General features: G+C 46.5%; 1 protein-coding gene across 1 annotated transcript in view; it reads left to right on the top strand.

Moving 5' to 3' along the window:
• The window catches only part of SLX4 (SLX4 structure-specific endonuclease subunit), a 36239-nt gene extending 17133 nt beyond the window's left edge, over window positions 1–19106 (top strand). Inside the window, exons 10-15 of the mRNA XM_018561155.1 lie at window positions 862–1008; window positions 5025–5194; window positions 7334–9432; window positions 10283–10385; window positions 11951–12304; window positions 18762–19106. Coding sequence (XP_018416657.1) covers window positions 862–1008; window positions 5025–5194; window positions 7334–9432; window positions 10283–10385; window positions 11951–12304; window positions 18762–19089 — 3201 coding nt within the window. The 3' untranslated portion in view covers window positions 19090–19106. The remainder of the gene's footprint in view (window positions 1–861; window positions 1009–5024; window positions 5195–7333; window positions 9433–10282; window positions 10386–11950; window positions 12305–18761) is intronic.
• The last annotated feature ends 554 nt before the right edge of the window (window positions 19107–19660 follow it).

Here is a 19660-nt window from a genome sequence, read left to right as displayed (position 1 = left end):
AGTTATAGTAAACAAACAATGTCCTCATGTTATGAATGAACAGGAACACTCCTCAATCTCTTTTTCTATTTTAAAAGGGAAATATCAGGGGGTCTGTTTAGACCCCTAATAATCCCCCGAAGCCCCTAAAAGTAAAGTAAAAAATAAAAATATTTAATAAAAAATAAATAAATAAATATAAAAAAATTAAAAAGTTTATAAAAAATAAATAAAAATAAAATATTTTTAAAAATTTGAAAAAGTTAGAATAAAAAAACATTTTCGGTTTCGGCCTGACATTTTTTTTCATTTCGGTTTTGAAATTTTCATTTCGGTGCACCTCTATTTTTTAAACATTTAAAATTATTGTTTTATACTGTCGATGCGTCATAGTTTTATGTACATGCACAGATGCACATCACAAACTAGTGCATCTTACATATAGATACCATGTAACTATATGTAAGATGCACTAGTTTGTGATGTCTAGTTGATCGGCCTTGCCCCAAATGATATTTGACTGGCTTCACAGTTATGGTGATAATGGTAATCCTAATGTCCTTTTTTACTGTTACTTATAAAGGTCGGTATTTTCTTGCCGAGAGCCCAGAGATGCAGGGGTCCCAGGTCACTCAAAACATTAGGAGGAAAGTACCTGCTTTGAGTCACCGTGCAGCTTTACATAGGACTTCATATGGAAACGGCTATTTAAATAAATCAGTTATATTGGTTAATACTAGTATTTTAATACCGTATCAATGAAATCGACTCAAATGTATATTTTAGAGCTGTTGCTCCCCTACAGAAATATTTAACAAAGTTAGTACATCCAATGTTTTCATTTGCTTCTCCTACATCTTTCATTTTTCTTGGTAATGTCAGAATGCAGTCATGACTCTGATGGCAGATTTCCTGGAGATGGTGAATAATCCTCATCTGAGTGATGCTCAGCTGCAGACAGACTGCGGAGAGGTGCTAAATGTGCACATGTTTGTGTTGTATGCTCGCTGTCCCCTGCTTGTGGAGGCGGTAAGTGACATATTGCTATATATACAGACATTTTGTTAATAAAAGGGAGTGTATCGTGTTTTGTGTATCGTTTGTATATTTAAAATGTCTTTTCAGGCTAAAATCAAAAACATTTCTTTGCATGGTATCCCAAATATTTGCACCTTCCCAATATGCCCATTTTTCAAAGTCTCAGTAATTAGTAAGACATTACCTGGTGATCCTGCCATTCCCCTTTTTATAACCTGATTTCTGGTGCACGGATGAAAAATAGGATTTTGGTACTCACCGTAAAATCCTTTTCTCTCCGTTCATTGAAGGACACAGGGAACAGATCGGAGATCCTGTACTGTAGGGTAATATCGCCACCTGCAGGAGAAGGACGCTAGGCACAATCCAGACCGAAGGGCAGAGCGACAAACTGGTAATGGTCGTCCCCCACCGCAAAGCGAAGGTAGCGTTGGTGGGAGGTACAAACAGGAACGTGAAGGTAGGTATCTTTGATGTCTAGGGAGGCCATGAAATCCCCCTGGTGAAGACACGCCACCACAGAGCGGATCGATTCCATCCGGAACCGGCGAACGCGTACAAAGGCGTTCAAGCGCTTGAGGTCCAGGATGGGACGAATCCCATCCGTTTTTGGCACCGTAAAGAGGTTTGAGTAAAAACCTCTGAACCTCTCCGAGGAGGGAACCGGAACCACCACCCGCCACCGCGCCATGAAGGTCCGCCAAGCGCTGTGGGGGAAGACGGGTGTTGGAAGGAAAAAACCTGTCCTCGGGACGTGACAGAAACTCTATTTTGTAGCCCGAGGACACCAATTCCCGCACCCAGGTGTCGGAGACGCGGGACAGCCAGCGGCTCGCAAAGAGCCGAAGACGTCCCCCCACCCTGGAATCCCGGGATGGGGGCAGGCCTTCATGCCGAGGGGGGCTTACCCTGGGGCTTGGCGTTCCTGGGCTGCCAGGGGCGTTTGGCGGCCTAGGAAGGCGGCGGTCTGTTGAACTTCCCGCCCTTCTCCGAGGGCGGAGGCGGACGAAAAAGCCGCTTGTGAGCGGAAAAGGAAGGACCCGGCTTCCGCCGCTGTTCCCTAGGCTTTTTAGATTGAGGTAGGAAGGTACTCTTACCGCCCGTCAAATCCTTAATTATCTCATCCAAGGTAGCCCCGAACAGACGCTCCCCCGTAAAGGGGAGCTCCGTCAGAGCCTTCTTGGAAGCCTGGTCAGCCGACCAGCATTTAAGCCAGAGGAGGCGCCGAAGAGTAACCGCCGACACAGACAGCTTGGAAACCAACGGTGCCGCATCCAAGGCCGAATTACACAGGTATTGCAGACCCTGCACCACCTGTTCCGTAAGGTCGACATAAGCAGGAGACACGTTTTCTTCTGCAAGACCCTGACGCAGCATCTTCATCCACTCAGTCAAGGTCTGGGAGACCAGGGCCGAAGCCAACACGGGGCGCAACAGAGCCCCGGAAACCGAGTACATAGTACGCGCCACCGCCTCCGCCTTCCTATCCGAGGGATCCCGAAAGGAAGGCGAATCCTCCACCGGGATGACCGTAGCCTTGTTCAGGCGGGAAACCGGCGGATCCACCGCGGGGGGAGTAGACCACTTGGACAGGAAGGACTCCTCAAAAGGATAACGAACCGAGAAGCGTTTGGGGACGGAAAACGACTTGCTCGGGCGCTTCCACTCCTTGTAGACAAAGTCATCAAAAAAAGGAACATAAGGGAAAACCTTAGTGGAACGCCTACTCCTGTGCGTCCCAAAAGGAACCGGCGGGAGCGCCGAAGAGCTCGGAGTCTCCTCAATTTTAAGCGTTTCCCGCACAGCGCGAACCAAGGCCGTGACCAATTCGCGTTCCTGTACCATAAGGGCAGTCCCTGACTCTTCATCACTAGCAGACTCCGCCTGGGAGGAATCCCCCAGGTCGGGCTGCGCGGCGGCCGCCGAAATTTCCCCCTCTTCCTCAGAGTCCCCAGAAAGGACCGGGGAGGGGACCGGCAAAGCTCGCTTCCGTGGAGGGCGCTGCGTCAGCGCGCGCTCCATACGGGACACAAAACCGTCCATAGTGGAGGAAAAGGCCTCCAAAGACAACATAGCGCCGGTGGACCCCCCACCCAAAGACCCCACAGGCACCAAGGGAGACTGGGAAAGGGGCGCAGAAGTACAGGCCGCGCAAAGGGGAGACGTGGGAGATGTCCCTGAAGAGAGGCCGCAGCCCTCACAGGGCACTGCGGACAGACCGTCCCCACAGTCCATGTCCCCGGCAATATAGTTGCTAAACTAGGGCCACAAGCAAGGGAAGGGAGTCCCCAGCAGGCACCGCCCCCACCGCTGTTGTCCCCAGCAATCGACCCCCCGCAGGCAGACGACCCTCCTACAGTAGCTGACTCCCCGTGTCCCAGTGCGTCCTCACCCGACCGCGTCCCGGCGTGAAAGACCGAGCCGGCCGGGTGACGCGCTATTACGGGGACCGGGAAGTGGCGCACCGGAAGTGACGTCACGAAGAGGGCGCACGCGCCCACAACAAACATGGCGGCCGCGGCCTCCGAGAAGGCCGCAAACGAAGCCGGGGGCTCGATTAGCGGCCCCCGCGCACACGCGGGAGGAACAGAGCGGGCCACGCGCCCCAGAGACAGCAGCACCAGCGCGGCAGCCCGACCCCGAAAAACGCCGCGGAACACGGCCCACAGCTGCTCCCGCCGGCCGCCAGGAACCAAGGCAAGGCCCCACAGTGCCACAACACCCCTACGCCACCCCAGGAGCTGACGGAGGAGGGAGGGGGGATAGGGGGGCGGCCGAAGGAGGTCAGGACCCCAAAGGGAGATCAGACCCCCACCAACCCCCCCATCACCGCCACGTGCCCGCACAGCGCCATACATACCGCCGGGGAACGTGGACCATCCGCAGCATCCACGTCAAGCAGCTGCGCAGGGAACATTGAAGGTCCAGGTGCACAGGTACTGCGGAAGACTGGCGCCCCCGACCGCAGCCGCGGCGCCAGAAGCCTGTGGGGAGCACTGTGACTGGGCGGCCGAGACCCCCAGTCATATGCACCCCCCTGGGACGAACCCATAGGCCACCCCGCCAGAGCGGGATCGTCGCAGCCGACCCACCGGAGCGGGCCTGCATGCGATCGTCGGTCGTCCCGGGGAGACTCCAAGGATCCGGGACATCCAGCCTGTCGCCCGGACAACACTTGCTAGAAGATTCCACTGAAAAAGATCAGGAAGAAGCAGGTAAGAATACCCGAAAAAAATTCTTAGCTCCTTACTCCTGACGCTAGGCAAAAAACTGGAGACTTGTCAGCAGGTGGGGGGTTTTGGCCACCGGCAGGGGCCGCCCCTAGGCTGTGATTGGTCTTTAGTTTTGTGCCTAGCGTCCTTCTCCTGCAGGTGGCGATATTACCCTACAGTAAAGGATCTCCGATCTGTTCCCTGTGTCCTTCAATGAACGGGAGAGAAAGGCTAATTACCCGGTACTGAAGCAGATAATCCCTCAAGCGCTGTTGGCACCTGGAAGTTGTGCTGCTTAATTAGGAAGCCGTTATCTTTGAGAAGACTCCAGTGTGCATACACCTTTGAGTTGCCTTTTTCTGACAATGCTCAGTCCAGTTAAGGAATGTACAGCTCGAGCTACTCCCTTCCTCACTTTTATTTTCGGTATTGTTCAGAGAGCTCCGCTGCTCACTGGGGAAAGGACAAGCGGGGAGAGGTAGCGGTCACATGACCGCACAAATGTAACGTAAAATAAAGGTTATTTTTTTATTCAAATTCTCAGCGGACATTAAATAGGAAATTATAGAAGTACCATTTGACATTGGCAGTGACTCATCCCTTTATTAGATGGCTCAATCAGACAAAGGGAGCCTAAAAAATGTCAGCATCTGCTGTGCTTTATTGGCAAATACATGGCTCTTTCATTGCCTTGTTACTAAATCTGATAATAAATTGCATTCTACATATAAATATGTATTCATAGCACCACATCAGTGTTTTGTATCTTTCAATGTTTCCTTCTGATTTGTCCAGATACACTCCGAAGGATTCTATGTAGATGAAGGCAGCACTGGGCGCGTGAGACGTTTTCTGCTCACTGATGTGTCTGCTGAAGCTGCTCTCTGTTTTCTCCGATTTTTGTACTCTGCCAAGACGGACATCCCCAGCCACTGCCTAATACATGTTTGTGAACTGGCTCGTAGGTAAGTTACACATGTACATTTGAAGCAGTTATCTCTACAAAAGCAGACCGTATAGATGGAGGGCTAACCTATGTGTAGAATGATCTGATAAATTGTTCTGTGTGCAATTATTATTATTATACAGGATTTATATAGCGCCAACAGTTTGCGCAGCGCTTTACAATATAGGGAAGACATTACAATCACAATACAATTCAAGACAAGATGGTAAGGAGGGCCATGCCCCTGAGGGCTTACAATCTAAAAGGGATACATGATACAATTGAAATGATATTGTATAAAAAAAATACATCTTGCAAGTATAGTCCTAAAGCCAGTGTGTAGTTCGGCCCACTATAACTAATTAACCCCTTCGTGACGGGAGACGTACACTGTACGTCCAGCCACAAAGGGACCAAATGACTCGTCACGTACACTGTACGTGACGAGTTATTTGCTGCACTAGAAGGCTGCTAACCGCTGAGAATCAGCGGTTACCTTTCAGTAATAGATGTCTAACTATCTAGAGATCCATTACTGAAAGGGTTAACCTTTTTCAGACACCCGATACCTTAATATCGGGTGTCTGAGAGTCACAGCAAAGCAGACACACATGTCGGCTTTTGCCGGCATTCTGACAGCTCGTATAGATCGAGAGATATCTCTCTCAAGCTATACTGGCTTTTTTTTTTTTATCTTTTGACTTTCAAGAATAGATACAAAATGTTATGTATTAGACACATAATGTATCTATTCTTGAAAGTAGAATGTTTAAGTTTTCTGAAACATTCACTGACAGCTGAATCCTGAACTGCTGCAGGATCAGTGTCACTAACTTATTATCGGCTGTTCTGAAGTTTGAAGCAGCCTGATAATAAAAAAAATGTATTAATTTATCAAGCAGTAATAGTGAGATTAATTCACAATGACTGCCTGATATAATTAAATAAATAAAATTTGTCAGTATAAAAAAAGTGAAAAGTGTAAATAAATTAAAAAAAATAGTGAAAAGTGTAAAAAAATTAAAAATAAGGGACAAATAAATGAATGTATGTATTGCATTTTTTTTTAGCTGTGCTGGTTTTGTTAAAAAAAAATACTACAAATCAAAACTGGGAAAAAAAGTTTTTTTTTACGTTTTTTCCTCTTTTTTTAATTTGTATTTGTCCTAAGTGAGGCGTTAGACACACATATGTGATATAAATATATAGCCCTATCTGTCCTCTAAAAAACAATATATAATATGTGTGGGTGCACTTTGTAAGAAAGTATATTACTGACGTGGAAGAATCACACAGCAAAAATGTCAAAAGTGTGTCAGTCATTTACGAACAGAAACCAAAAACAAGCTCAGTCATGAAGGGGTTAAAATACAGTATATGTTTTATATAGACTGCCCATTAAAGTAAAATAATAGTAGGAATCATTTGTTTAAGTTGTCATAAAAATCAGCCCTCTTTTTCTTTATGCTAATTTTGCTCTTAAGACACCCTGTCACCTTGTCCAGTCAAGACAAAGTGAAAAAGTCTATGTAAAGCCCACTATTACCTTTTCCTTTCCTCTCCAGCTCTCTCCTGCTGCTTCTTCTTCCATAGCTGATTCTGCAAAGTACCCAGTGCTTTCGGGTGGAGACAAAATGTGATCTCCTTTCATCATATTCACCTCTCCAGTGCATTCCTTCTACTCGTTTCTCCAACAGAGCCACTACTCAGAAACCAGTATCAAGAGAAAGGGGTAACATTATCCCTTCCATCAAGTGATTGGCTGCTAGCCCCGAGTCACATGATGAGGGGATAATATCATTGCTCCCTCTTAGCCCTGGCACCGGGTTTCTTAGTGATGGCTACAGTGGAGGAAGAAGCAGCATAGGTGAGTTGGAGAGGTGGTCAGGTGGGGGCTTTACCTAGACCCTGAATGGGCAAGGTGACAGGGTCTCTGTAAAGCTGATTGCACTGAAATAGAGTCTCAACCATAAGGGGTTTATGCCTTTACCAAGTATTTCTTGTTCTAAAAATGGAAAAGTGGGGAAAGCCTAAGTAAGGCACAAATGTTTTAGGAAGTACTTACTAGAACCCAAACAGTACTTGGCTTGTTGGGGGATAGGGCTGAGTTGGTTTGTCTTCTCTTTTGAGATCTAACTGCCTTAATTCTGTCCTATAGATTTGGAGTGAAAAGTCTCTTGGACACCTGTGAGATTTTAGTGGGCATGCCACATGGTTTAGAAGATGTGTCACCTGCAGAAGAAGAGGAAGATGAGGATGATGGAGGAGAAAGAGAAGAACATTTCCTGGAGTTATTGAAGTCTATGTGGATGGATGAGAATGAAGATCCCTTTGCAGACCAGGAGGTGACAGAAGGACTTGGGGAAGAGGAGAAAGTTGATGATGGACGGGTTGAGGAGGTGGATTTGGAGGAAATCTATGAATTCGCAGCCACTCAGCGCAGAATGCCAGAAGAACAGATTACAGAAGCTGAAAGTAGTAGTGAACTTGAAGTTGGATATCAAGACAGGGAGTCTGAAGACCAATCTCCTTCGAACAGAAGCCAGGCTGCTGGAGAACAGCCTATGGATATAGTAAATCAACAGTCTTTGGATTATCACACAAAAAGCTTTATAAAAAACAGTTCTTTAACATTGTCTCCTGTCCAAAAGGATGTCGCATGTTCTCCGCAAAAGAAATCACCTGCTTGTATTCACTCTAACAGCCTTGAGTCTTCTCCTGCAGTACCTCTCTTAGCTTCTCTGACCAAATCTCAGCCAACTGCTGTCCACTGTGCTTCCCCTGTTCAGTCACCCTCTAGAAGGCATAGTTCCACAGCTAACTCTCCAGCTTGTCAACTCTTTACCACATGTTCTAAGCCATCGGAAGGTCCCTCAGCTGAGCTCACTGAACCCTCTACTGCAGCTGTCCACACCATTTCACTCATATCCCCAGACAGAGAGGAAGATCCTGAAGCAGACTTGTTCACCCAACACAGCCCCGCACCTCTTAATGATAGTTATGACCGTATATTTTCAGAGACTTGTGGCGAATATGTAGAACCTTCTGGACTTTGTGAATCAAGCTCCCGCGTGCGTGTAGACGCTTCTTACCATGAGCCACCGCTACTTACAAGCTCACCTTCTGTCATTCAGCGTCCTACTCTTCCAGAACTTGGATCTTCACCTAACATCCAGCCTCACACACGGCCCTTTTCAGGACAGTCCTTTTTTGCAGCTCCTGAGAATGGAAATTCCCCAATCTCCATTTGTATAGGTCCTAAATATAGTGAGCCTACCCAGAATTCTAGCAAGGTTTCTTCTACAGCAGTGTCCCTGGAACAAGACATTATCTTGATCTTGTCATCTGATGAAGAAACAGAGGGCAGTGCTCAAACTGCAGAAGTTAAAGCAAAGTGCAATCTTTCTGGCATATTCACTGGTATTAAAGAATCTCCTGCTAGCTTCAGTATTAGGAAAAACAGTGAAGGACATTCACTCCTGGATAAAAGCAGCAGTTCTGAGATGTCTTGGTTGGTACCTGCTACTCCAATGCCACATTTAACAGGGACCAGAATTTCCCTGCTCCAAACATCACATATACCTCAGTCACCCAAAACATCCAAAACAGCTAACCATGATGATACTCTGCATGACGTGTTGTCACCAGCTCAGAAATGTACCTCTCTCGCTGGGACTTTGAACACAACCAAGCCGGCTTCAATTGCTTATCAACCCCCATTTCCAAACACACCTGAAAAGATCATAGGGTCCCATACTAGCACAGGTAGCAAGGTTTCCTGTGTCCGCTCTTCACCAATGTCATCCATCGCTAGCAGTACTGTGTTTGAAGTTGTGGACAGTGAGGAGGAAGGAGCAGTGGCCGAGCCCCAGGCCGACACCAGCGCATGCAGCTTCCAGATGGATTATGATGAGCCACCTATTCCTGTAGAAGAGGATTTGTGGCTAAATGTACAGGAGAGTCCTGCCAGGACTTACTCTTCCCCAGATCGTAATGTGTCATTGCACATCAACGTAACACCCACCAAGACCCCAGGATCTTCTTGCAGCACATCTGCACTACAGGAAAGAGACAGTGAGCCTGATAACAGAGAGGACTCTCCTCGCACTGCAGCTTCGCAGAGCAAGCAATCGAGCTACCTCAACTCTAAGCTGTGGGATGAGTGGGAGGATGAAGAGTCTGATCTGCCTGCTGTTCTGCCATTATCACAGCGACTCAACAAAGTCCCAGATGTGCAGAAGTTGCTGAGGACACCAGGTGGGTTTGTCTGCCATGATATAACAACACTGTAGAACCATTACTAAAACCTAAAAAAATGTATGTACCAAAACCATCATAAAAAAAAAATACTGCATGAAACTTTATAAGAAAGTCAACAGATTTGATTAACATTTTAAAGTATGTAATGCAAAAAAAGGACATATTCAGTACATCTCTGCAATACCTACTAACTTACTGCTGTGGGCTGACCACGCTGCTTTTACTGCACTAAAAACCCAAGCAAAGTTCTCAGCCCTGTCTCGATTACCTCCTGCTGGACTACAGAACACTTCTCCCTTATGGAGATGAGGAAAGTTGGAGGTGTTCCCTAGTTCAGCAGCAAAACATAGGCAGGGCTGACTGCAGGAAGTTTGGAGCTGGGTTCAGCAGGTTCTGTTGATGCTGACGGGTAAACCATTTGAAGCTTAGGTGTGGCATTTTGCTATGGCCTTAAGCTGGCCAAACACCTATAGATGATCTGCAGATTTTCTAGGGTCAGATGGAAAAAGTGCAACAGATTCCTCCAACTACGCTAATATGTGTGGATGGAGGAATCTCCCGCTGGGCCAAGCTGTAGTATCTTGCTAGTTGGCCCCGCTGGCTCTCAGAATACCGGAACAATGCCTGCATCCAATCAGACTGTTTAGGTATTTTGAGAGCCAGCGGGGCCGACTAGCAAGATAGTGAAGCTTGGCCCAGTGGGAGATTCCTCCATCCACACAGTTTAGCGTAGATGGAGGAATCTGTTGCACTTTTTCCATCTAACCATAGAAAGTCTGCAGATAACCTATAGGTGTATGACAAGCTTATAATGGCATTTCTAACAATACACTTCTCTTTCCTTTAGTTTCTATTGTGCGCAAGAGAGAACTGCCTCCCAAGGTTGCTATCACTCCACTACCTGAATATTCAGACATGGACACCCCAGTCTTAAAGAAGGAATTAAACAGGTAAGTAAAAAAAAACACTGTTTGCCCCCCCCTTTCTCTGACATCTTAATGATTTATCTATGTGGCAGTAGCATTTAGGCAATGTGTGTAATGTTTATGAACTTCAACCAACATGCCTGAAAGCAGTTTTTATTACTTTTATAAATGAATAGGAAGATGGCACATTTGTGTATGTCCTTTCTCCAGCAGCAATGACTGAGAGAGTTGACTCCTCATCTTCAGTCTGTAATTTCATTATAGGGCTCTGGCTATTCTGTCTCTAGTAGGAAGATACTTTTTTACAACTGGTTTTTATTCCTTTTTTTTTTTTGCTTATCTTTGCTTAATGTAAATATTGGAAGATATTTCTATTTTATAATGTTAAAGATTGTACAGTATTAAAAGTACACATTATTTCCATAAGGAGTTCCCTGTATAGAGAAGCAGAACTCTAGAAGTTGTGTCCAAAAAAGTGCAGACGGAGGGCAAAGGACTAACTCCTCAGTATTGCATGCGGTCTCCTTCCCCATTACTGACTTACCATCTCTTTTCCTGTACAGTATCTCTGTCTGCAGCCTCCAGAACAGTGAGTAGCACAGTAGTAATCACACGGATTCCCCGACACACACTAAAAGTTTAAATATCAATATTTCAATTATATATTTATTGGTGAAAATGTGACATCATGTCATCATCATGCTAACGTTTCGGGACCTCTATGAGCACTCTAGAGCAGTGGGTCGTGACCCAAAAGTGAGTTGCAACTAGGGATGCACCGATACTTTTCAGATACCGGTGCCGATACTTGGCATTTTCATGAGAACTACCAGGGTTGCAGCGGTTGCAGTGTTTGCAGCTGGGACCTGGCTCTGGTGCTCCACCACTGTCCTGAAATCATTAGTCTGTATTGTTTTAGAAGAACTGTCACATGACAATAAACAAAAATGTATCAGTACTCGTACTTGCAAAACTGGTATCGGTGCATCCCACTATTTATATTTATGAAAACAAAATCGTACATTAAAACAGAGATGTACAAATCCCAGGAGCTCCGTGTGCTCCTTACAAATAACAGCTGCCTCCTAAGTTTTTAATTTTTCTCTAGTCTAGTCTTGGAGCTCGAAAAGTATCGGTACATGTACTGAGTACGGTACTCGGTATCGGTGCATCCCTAGTTGCAACCCCCTGTTGAGTGGGTCGGCGCATGCCTTCTGCTGCGCTAGGTGAGTGGCTCCTCAGCTTGTTTCTAGCGCAGCAGTGTCAGTTCTCCCGCTGCGCCGCCAGATGTGGCAGGGGCTGGGGGGGCTTGTATTCTCTCTCTCATAAGTGTGTGCTTCTGTTTTTAGTCATAAGTCCAGTGCGTTACTAAGTCCAGTGCTCCGCTGGGGGTCACCACAACTTGGCAAATGTTACCAAAGGGTCCCGGCCCCAGAAAGGTTAAGAACCACTGCTCTAGAGGGTAAAGAACTAAGGACTAGCTGTGCAAATGTTATCAGTAGGCTGTGATCATTATAACAGCCTGAAAAGATGTTTTGTTTTCTGTTTTTTGACAAGAGTCGCCATTTAAAGTTTTCCCTGTTACTTAGGTTCGGGGTGAGAGCTCTTCCCAAGAAACGGATGGTGCTGAAGCTGAAAGAAATATTCAGCTACACACATCAGGTCATGAGCTCTGATTCTGATGATGACATCTCCTCATCTCAGCCCAGCCACCGAAACAAAATCGGCGCAGTCCCGGGTCAGCGCCTGCCTGCGTCCAGCAAACAAAGAGCTCAAGCCACCGCTACAACCACCAGCATTTCCCTGACGCAGACCGGGAAGACGACAACAACTGTGTGTGCTGCACAGGAATCCGAGAGTGGAGATGAACAGCCACCAACTGCATCACAGGAGTCTACAACATCTTCTGTGGCTGCAAGTGACACCTCTTCCATATCCCACAGGTAACAAGGAACATCACTATTATTGTCACCACCCACTGTGTTTACACGTTTATGAGTAGTTATAGGGGGAGATTTCCTAATATGTTTATAGCTGTATTTTAGAAGACCAGGTTCTCTTGTTTCATAAGTTTGCTGTGCATCCTTTATTTTTTCAGTTCATTTTAGAGCAGACCTAAAGACCTAAAGTCTAGGAATGAGAACCTTCACAGACAGACCTAAAGTCAAAAAAATACTAGGTCCACAGCTTCCTCTTGCTGCTGACATTTTAAAATAGCAGCTAAACACTGCAAATACTTATCTATATCCTAGAGCCGGGTCCATCTGAGACCAGCCAGCCACTGTCCCCAATTCCACTTCTCTGCGCTTCTGTGGAAGGCTAAGGCTGATTGGCTACCTCTGTCTGAGTGGCCAACCTTTGCATCTGCCTCGTATATAGCCGCACAGAGGATGCAGAAGTGACTTCATTCACTCCAAGCCAGTGCATGGTGATTCGGTTAATGCACATTATCTTCCTTTGAGGCAACCTATGCATTTGAATAGGCTGCCAATGGACCGGAAGTCAGACATACACTTTTTTTGGCAATACAGTGCACGGTAGTGCCGCTGTGTGTTTCAGTGTACTGCAATGTAGGTGTGTTTCCTTTGTGAAAAACGCATAGATGTGAAGACAGCACTTAGCCAGGCTACGGGGGACCCCACTCCTGGTGATAGGTAGGTATTTGCAGGGTTTAGCCTTAAATGTATTAATTGGTAGCAGCAAGAAGAAACTGCCTAAAGTCATTTTTTTCTGGTCTATTGAGGAACACAGGAAATCTTACAGGAGTATTTGACACAAACTGAAAAAAATAAATACATCTGTAGACCAGTTCAGAATACCCCTTTTCTTCAGCCTTGCTGGGAACAGTCTATAAGTATTTTTTTACTAGCCTTCTTTTTTTAAGCTTCTTTTTGCAATCAAGATTCTTCACTACATCGCTGCTGGAGCTGGTCTCTATATGGCAGTTGTGTGGATCGGTCTTTCCTTTGGAGTGCCATACCCAGATTCTAATGGGCCTGGCGTGGTGGGGCTAGCTTAGAGTGACCTTTGGGCAATGGGCTTTACCAAAGGGGAATTTTCCAGGCCCCATCCTGGTAGTAAGTTTGCTGTCGAGCGCTTTCCAGCTCCAGAGCCGATAGTCTTGCCTCTGCACTTTCCCTGTCTCTGAAGGCTCAGTGCGTGAGTAGGACAATTGGTCAGAGCACTAGGAGATAGCTCGCTATTTGCAGTGTTGTGCACATTTGAATGTGAATTTTCCACTTTTCACCAGTTTCACCATGTGAGTGGTTAAAGCTGAGACTGAGCTTTTTAATTCAGCTTAGAGGGAGCATCACTCGGCTGCTCCTCCTGCTTTGCAGAAGAGCCACATGCAACTCCACTCCTCCTACTCTGCATCTACGATTGCACTGGCCACCTCCAGCCTTCAGACCTTCCGTGGTTACCAGCTGCATGGGTTTGTGAGTACATGAGGCCTTGCCTTGTTCCCTGAGCAGGTTGCATCACTGCCATGTGGTTGCAACGTGCTTGTATCTGTGCTGGGCTTCTGATGTGTCCTGGTGCCTTTAAGGAGGAATGGGCTACTTCCTGGTAAACCTGCATCCAATTCATCCTTTGCTATATATGCTCCAAGATGGAGGCTCTCATAGATTAGAGTTAGGACCACACTACACAGGGGGACCTTGACGAGGCAATGTGTGGCTTCCACATATTTTGCAAAAGTTGTTCAATCTGTGTCCCTAAATAGACAAGAAAATTTGATTTTTTTAAACTATAGAACATTTAGTCATGTGGCGAAGATGTGAAGTTTCCAGACATTCATCAAAACTGTCCTCCACCACTGTGTTCCTAGAATGTACCTTTATTAGTACCTAGTAGATGCATTTCTGGCATATAGAGATAACCTAGCTGTGCCTCTAGGTGGCAGTGTAATGCAAAAAACATTGATTCTGTATCTTGTACTAGCAAATGTCTCTTCTGTAGTAAAGTGGTTGTTTGTCATAATCAGCATATTGGCACATTATGGCTGACTTGCCTTAAAAACGATCCCCTCCAGTGCTGCACTGTGCATGCGCCCCTCCATCACTGTCATTGCCATCTTCTTCCAGTCTCCCAGGTCCAGCATCTTGCACGTGCGCAGCCCAGTGTCCAGATGCCGGTATTGTACACTGGGCTGTGCATCTGCGGCTGTTAGTGAACAGTGCTGGGTGCCAGGACAAGTTAACTCCCATTTGCATGCAGTGAGAAGATGGCAGTGGCAGAGCTATATGGGGGAGTGCAAACGTAATATTTCTGGAGGAGGGCCCTTAAAGTTAGGGCGCCACAATGTGCAAATAAGCTGTGCAAGAGCTCCAGGGGGCTTTTCTGCTTTTAGACAGACTTACATGTCCAAGTATTTTGCTTTTACTTACTTTTCCAGATTGGAGAGTTTAGCCTGGCGGTCAGAGGTTGCCTGAAGTCTATCAGCTGCTGACCTCACAACTCCACACACTGAGAAAATAAAGACTGTACGTCAGGCCAGGGATATTGGCCTAGCCATACACAGCATGGTATCTGCAGGCGATACGATAGATAGGAGCGCAGTGTGCAACTACTAAGTAGAATACGGTAATTAATGCTCCATGTTAGGCTTAGTTATTCAGTATTCAGTACACAAACACAAATATACTGTTGGTATATATTTTTTTGCCTACAATGAACTATTAACCATTTGAAAGCCTAATTTTATTCAAATGTTTTTTTCTCTTTGCTTTATTACGTGTCACAGCCTTAGAGGACTCCTGTTCCTGTTTGATAGACAGCTACTGAAACGCACCGTACACACCAGCGTGCAGCTAGTGTTATTTTAAGGAGTGGTAACCTATATGGTAACCTTTGTCAGCTGACTTTTCTAGTGGTTTTGTCATGTAGGCCATACAACGCTGCCACTATTAATGGTAAACACAGCACTACAATACAGAGCAGGCTTAAAGGGATATTAAAGTCAAAAGGTTTTTGAGGTTTTTCAAATGTTGATGAAATCACTTACAATGGATGCTGCTCCTTGATGCTTAATTTTAGTTTCCTGTAGAATCAGCTTGTCCCCTGAGCACTGGCTCAGATATTCTGTTTTAGGGGGCTCCTTTCCCTTGCAGGGTTCTATGTTGCCAACGTTGTGTGTGCTAGTAAGCTGTGTGTGTCTCCAGAAACACACAGACACAGCAGGGCAAGCCTGTCCCCTGATTCCTCCTCCCCTCTCCTCCTTCCCCCCTCCTCCAAGCTGGTAGATTGACATCTGCTGCAGACTGCTCTGTCCCTTGTGATCTTGTACTGGACAGGAAGTTCAGTAAGTTCACCCCCAAAATGCTGGTAGATTGACATCTGCTGCAGACTGCTCTGTCCCTTGTGATCTTGTACTGGACAGGAAGTTCAGTAAGTGAACCCCCAAAATGCTGGTAGATTGACATCTGCTGCAGACTGCTCTGTCCCTTGTGATCTTGTACTGGACAGGAAGTTCAGTAAGTTCACCCCCAAAATGCTGGTAGATTGACAGCTGCTGGAGACTGCTCTGTCCTTTGTGATCTTGTTCTGGACAGGAAGTTCAGGAAGTGCACCCCAAAATGCTGGTAGATTGACAGCTGCTGGAGACTGCAGTGTTCCTTGTGATCGTGTACAGGACAGGAAGTTCAGGAAGTGCACCCCCAAAACTATATTTATATTTTTTGGGTACTGGCTGACAGATTGTGTTACCCACTGGGTTTGTTCAATCGTTGGGAGACACTGCAACATGATTTTTGCATCTGTGTTCCCACCTCCACCTACTTGCCCTGGCCATTTTTTTCGGGGGGTCCAAACATTTAATGTAAAGTAGCTTATATTGTAAAGCCTGTGAAGAAATTAGACTCCAAGCTGTTAAGGGGTGGTGATGTTTGTGTGTCCCTCCAAAGGTAATCGAAGCTAGTGAGCTTTACAACATTCCAACATTGACCAAAAAGGGGAGCATTTAACCCCTTCCCACCTACATTCTGTAGAATAATGTGCTGTGCTGAGGGAACATTAATGTATGTCCCACCTTTGACAGGTCAGACCTGACTGCTACTAACAGGTCCAGTCAGTCCCACTAATTATTGGGAACCTTTCAGAGTGGTTCTTGATCATGTGATCACTATGTTACCTATTAGGCCTCATTCACACAAGAAAAAGCCGGCACATACAGCTTTGTGGTGCGTGCACGGCCGTATCGGGCAGCTCCCGGGAAGGACATGTGCTGCATGTGATTAGTACGCATCCCCCGTCCTCTATGGGACTACGCGGCCGTACGCCGCCCTACGCTCACCTCAAGTGCAGGTCCGTACGGGTGCGGATGTCCCGGCTCGGACGCAGACAGGATTCGTCCTGTCAGCGTACGAGTACGCTCGCCCGCACATACGTGTCGGGGGAGGGTGAGCGTAGGGCGGCTTACGGCCGTGTAGACCCATAGAGAAGGACAGGAGCTGCGTATAATCACACGGAGCACATGTCCTTCCCGGGAGCTGCCCGATACGGCCGTGCATGCAGCACGGAGCTGTACGTGCTGGCCGGTTCTCGTGTGGATAAGCCCTTTAGTGATCACCTGCATCCTGAACATAGCAATGTACCTCTGTTTAAAACTGTAATTGTCAGATACAGTTACAGTATTAAAAAGATTTCTTTTTTCACGTTCATGCATTTGTCAGCCTATAAAAAATTATTAAAACAGTGTACCAAATAAAATCCCAAAGAAAATTATTACTATTTATTTAGGTTTGCAAATAGAGTTTAGCCTGGACATCAAAGCTGTAATGACCTCCGGTGACTAAAATGTGAGTTTTACTTTCGTGGACGTTCTGCATTCATCAGAATCTTTGCTGTGACCTCAGTGTGCACCGCACTCTCTGTGCATAATGATCAGGCGGCATCTGTCAATCAACTGTCATGACTCAGGGGATACTGCAGGGTAAAAATAGTATTTAGGAGGAGCGTTACTCCCACAGGGTGAGACACAGTCACAGATTACACAGAAATGTAATGACATGACAGGTGAGATTATTAGCTTTAGGCTCCGTTCACATGTAGCGACTTATCGTGCATTTTTGCAGCGCGATATCGCAGGAAGTCGCCGGCTAATGATAGTCAATGGAGCTGTCTTAGCTCCATGTCGCTCGTCGCGGTCGCAAGTCGCTTCTACCGGACCCTTTTTTCGGCGGATTTTGCACAATTTTGCTTTTTTTCTATGGAGCCCGACTAAGAAGGTCGCGCTACCGTCGCTGGAACGTCGCCCCGAAAGTCGCGCTATCCCGGCCGCTGCAAAGGTATGTCGCTACATGTGAACGGGGTCTTAGGCCTATAGTTGTATATTTTCATAGAAGGGGTTCTAGGATCCATAGGCTGGAGTCATAAACTGTGTGACTTTTACTTCTCCTCTACTGGTATCTAGAGGCAGCCTGGGGTGACGGCCATCTCTTAAAGAGAGATTGTCGCCTTGCCCAATGCAAAATGACAGAGGCCCTGTGAAGGCCTTCCCTCACCCACCAATTTATGCTTACCTTGCCTGCCCCCCTTGCTGCTCCTTCCTGCGATGCAGCCAGTGCTGAAATCGGTGGTGTCAACGACTTGGTTGAGCAGTGCGTTCCCATCCTTGGTCATGTGACATTGGAGGGAACAGTGGAGCTGGTCACATGTACAGACAACTGTCACTTAGGTGGCACAGTCTCTTCCAAGGGGGTTTCCATTGTCTTCAAGGAGCAGCAGCACATTAGACTATTGAGCTTATGTAGAACAAAGGAGATCTCTGCACTCAGAGAACCCACCCATTTTTTTTTCACGGCTTACAATCTTTAAAGTAGAACTATGAGGTGAATGATTTCCACTCAACCTCATAGTTCGAGCCGACCTGTGACAATGAAACTATCACAGGTCGGCTAAATAGATGGGGAAGTGAGCGAACACATACCGTCGTCTGCTCACTTCTCGATCATCTCACTGCATAGAGCAGTGACTGTCAGTCACAGCTTCTCGCAGGGATTCCCCTCCTCCCCGCTCCAATCCGCCAGCGCTGACTGGAGGAATGAACGGGAAGGGGGCAGGCACAGCTGGCTCTTCCGCTAGATAGGCAGAGCCCGCTGTCACTCGAGCAGCTGGGTGGATCTCGACAGCATTGTCGGGATCCGTCCCGGCTGTGGCGGTCTCAGTGTACCGCAAGCTGTAGCTCGCGATATACTGAGCTTTGGGTCATGGCTAGAGGTTAGTATATGTCCTCCGTGACCCTTAAGAGAACTATGGGGAAAAACTCTTACCCCATAGTTTTCTTTTAAGGCTGCCAGCAGGCCTGAACTTGCTTGTCCTTTTTCATGTGTTTTTTCCCCCTCCATTCTGTTAATACATAGGCCATTGTTGGTTTGTAAAATGTACCACCTCTCTCTACAGTTCCAACACCAACGAGTTTGAGACCGCGTTTGCAGATGAAGATGAGGAGGAGCCAGTGCCGGCCTCTCAAGCGGCCAACAAAGAGATAGTGACAGCTGAGGCGGTGAGGAATTTTATAGAGAATCGTCCTGATTTACATAAGCAAATCTTGCTCTATCAACCTCTGGACCTGGCAGCCCTTCACGCTGAGCTTAAGCAGAGCGGGATTAAGATAGCTGCTGGGAAGCTATTGGACTTTCTCGATGCGCACTGCGTGACTTTCACAACGGCCACCGCACGCAAAGAGAAGATGAGCCGCAGAAGGAAGAAAGCAGGAAAGCGATACTGAGTTGTGGTATAGCGTCAGCCCTCCAAAAACTGATAGGTTAGGTATGGGGGGACGCTGGTGTACCACGCTGGTGTACCAGATCACTGCTGGTATAATAAACCAGTGGATGAGTTCAGTTCAACATCTAAGCGGAAATCACAGGTTATGATGGGCTGACATTTTAAGACAGAAGGGGTATTCCTTTAATGTAAATATATAATGTAATTGTGTACCAAACTTTGTATATGGATTTTAAAGAAAAAAAAATCATTTGTATGTGGTGGAAGTTTTGTTATTAATTTTATGTGTAATAAATATGTGGATGGTATAGTGACTGTTTGTACTGTGACAGAGCACACATAAGGATGTGAATGGTATAGTGACAGGTTGTAATGTGACAGAGCACACATATGGATGTGGATGGTATAGTGACAGGTTGTACTGTGACAGAGCACACATATGGATGTGGATGGTATAGTGACAGGTTGTACTGTGACAGAGCACACATATGGATGTGGATGGTATAGTGACAGGTTGTACTGTGACAGAGCACACATATGGATGTGGATGGTATAGTGACAGGTTGTACTGT

The sequence above is a fragment of the Nanorana parkeri genome, unplaced genomic scaffold, assembly GCF_000935625.1.
Source record: "Nanorana parkeri isolate BGI_ZX_2015 unplaced genomic scaffold, ASM93562v1 scaffold19, whole genome shotgun sequence".
Taxonomy (NCBI): Eukaryota; Metazoa; Chordata; class Amphibia; order Anura; family Dicroglossidae; genus Nanorana; species Nanorana parkeri.
The sequence above is the reverse complement of the archived record's forward strand: the minus strand, read 5'-3'. Positions and strand labels throughout refer to the sequence as shown.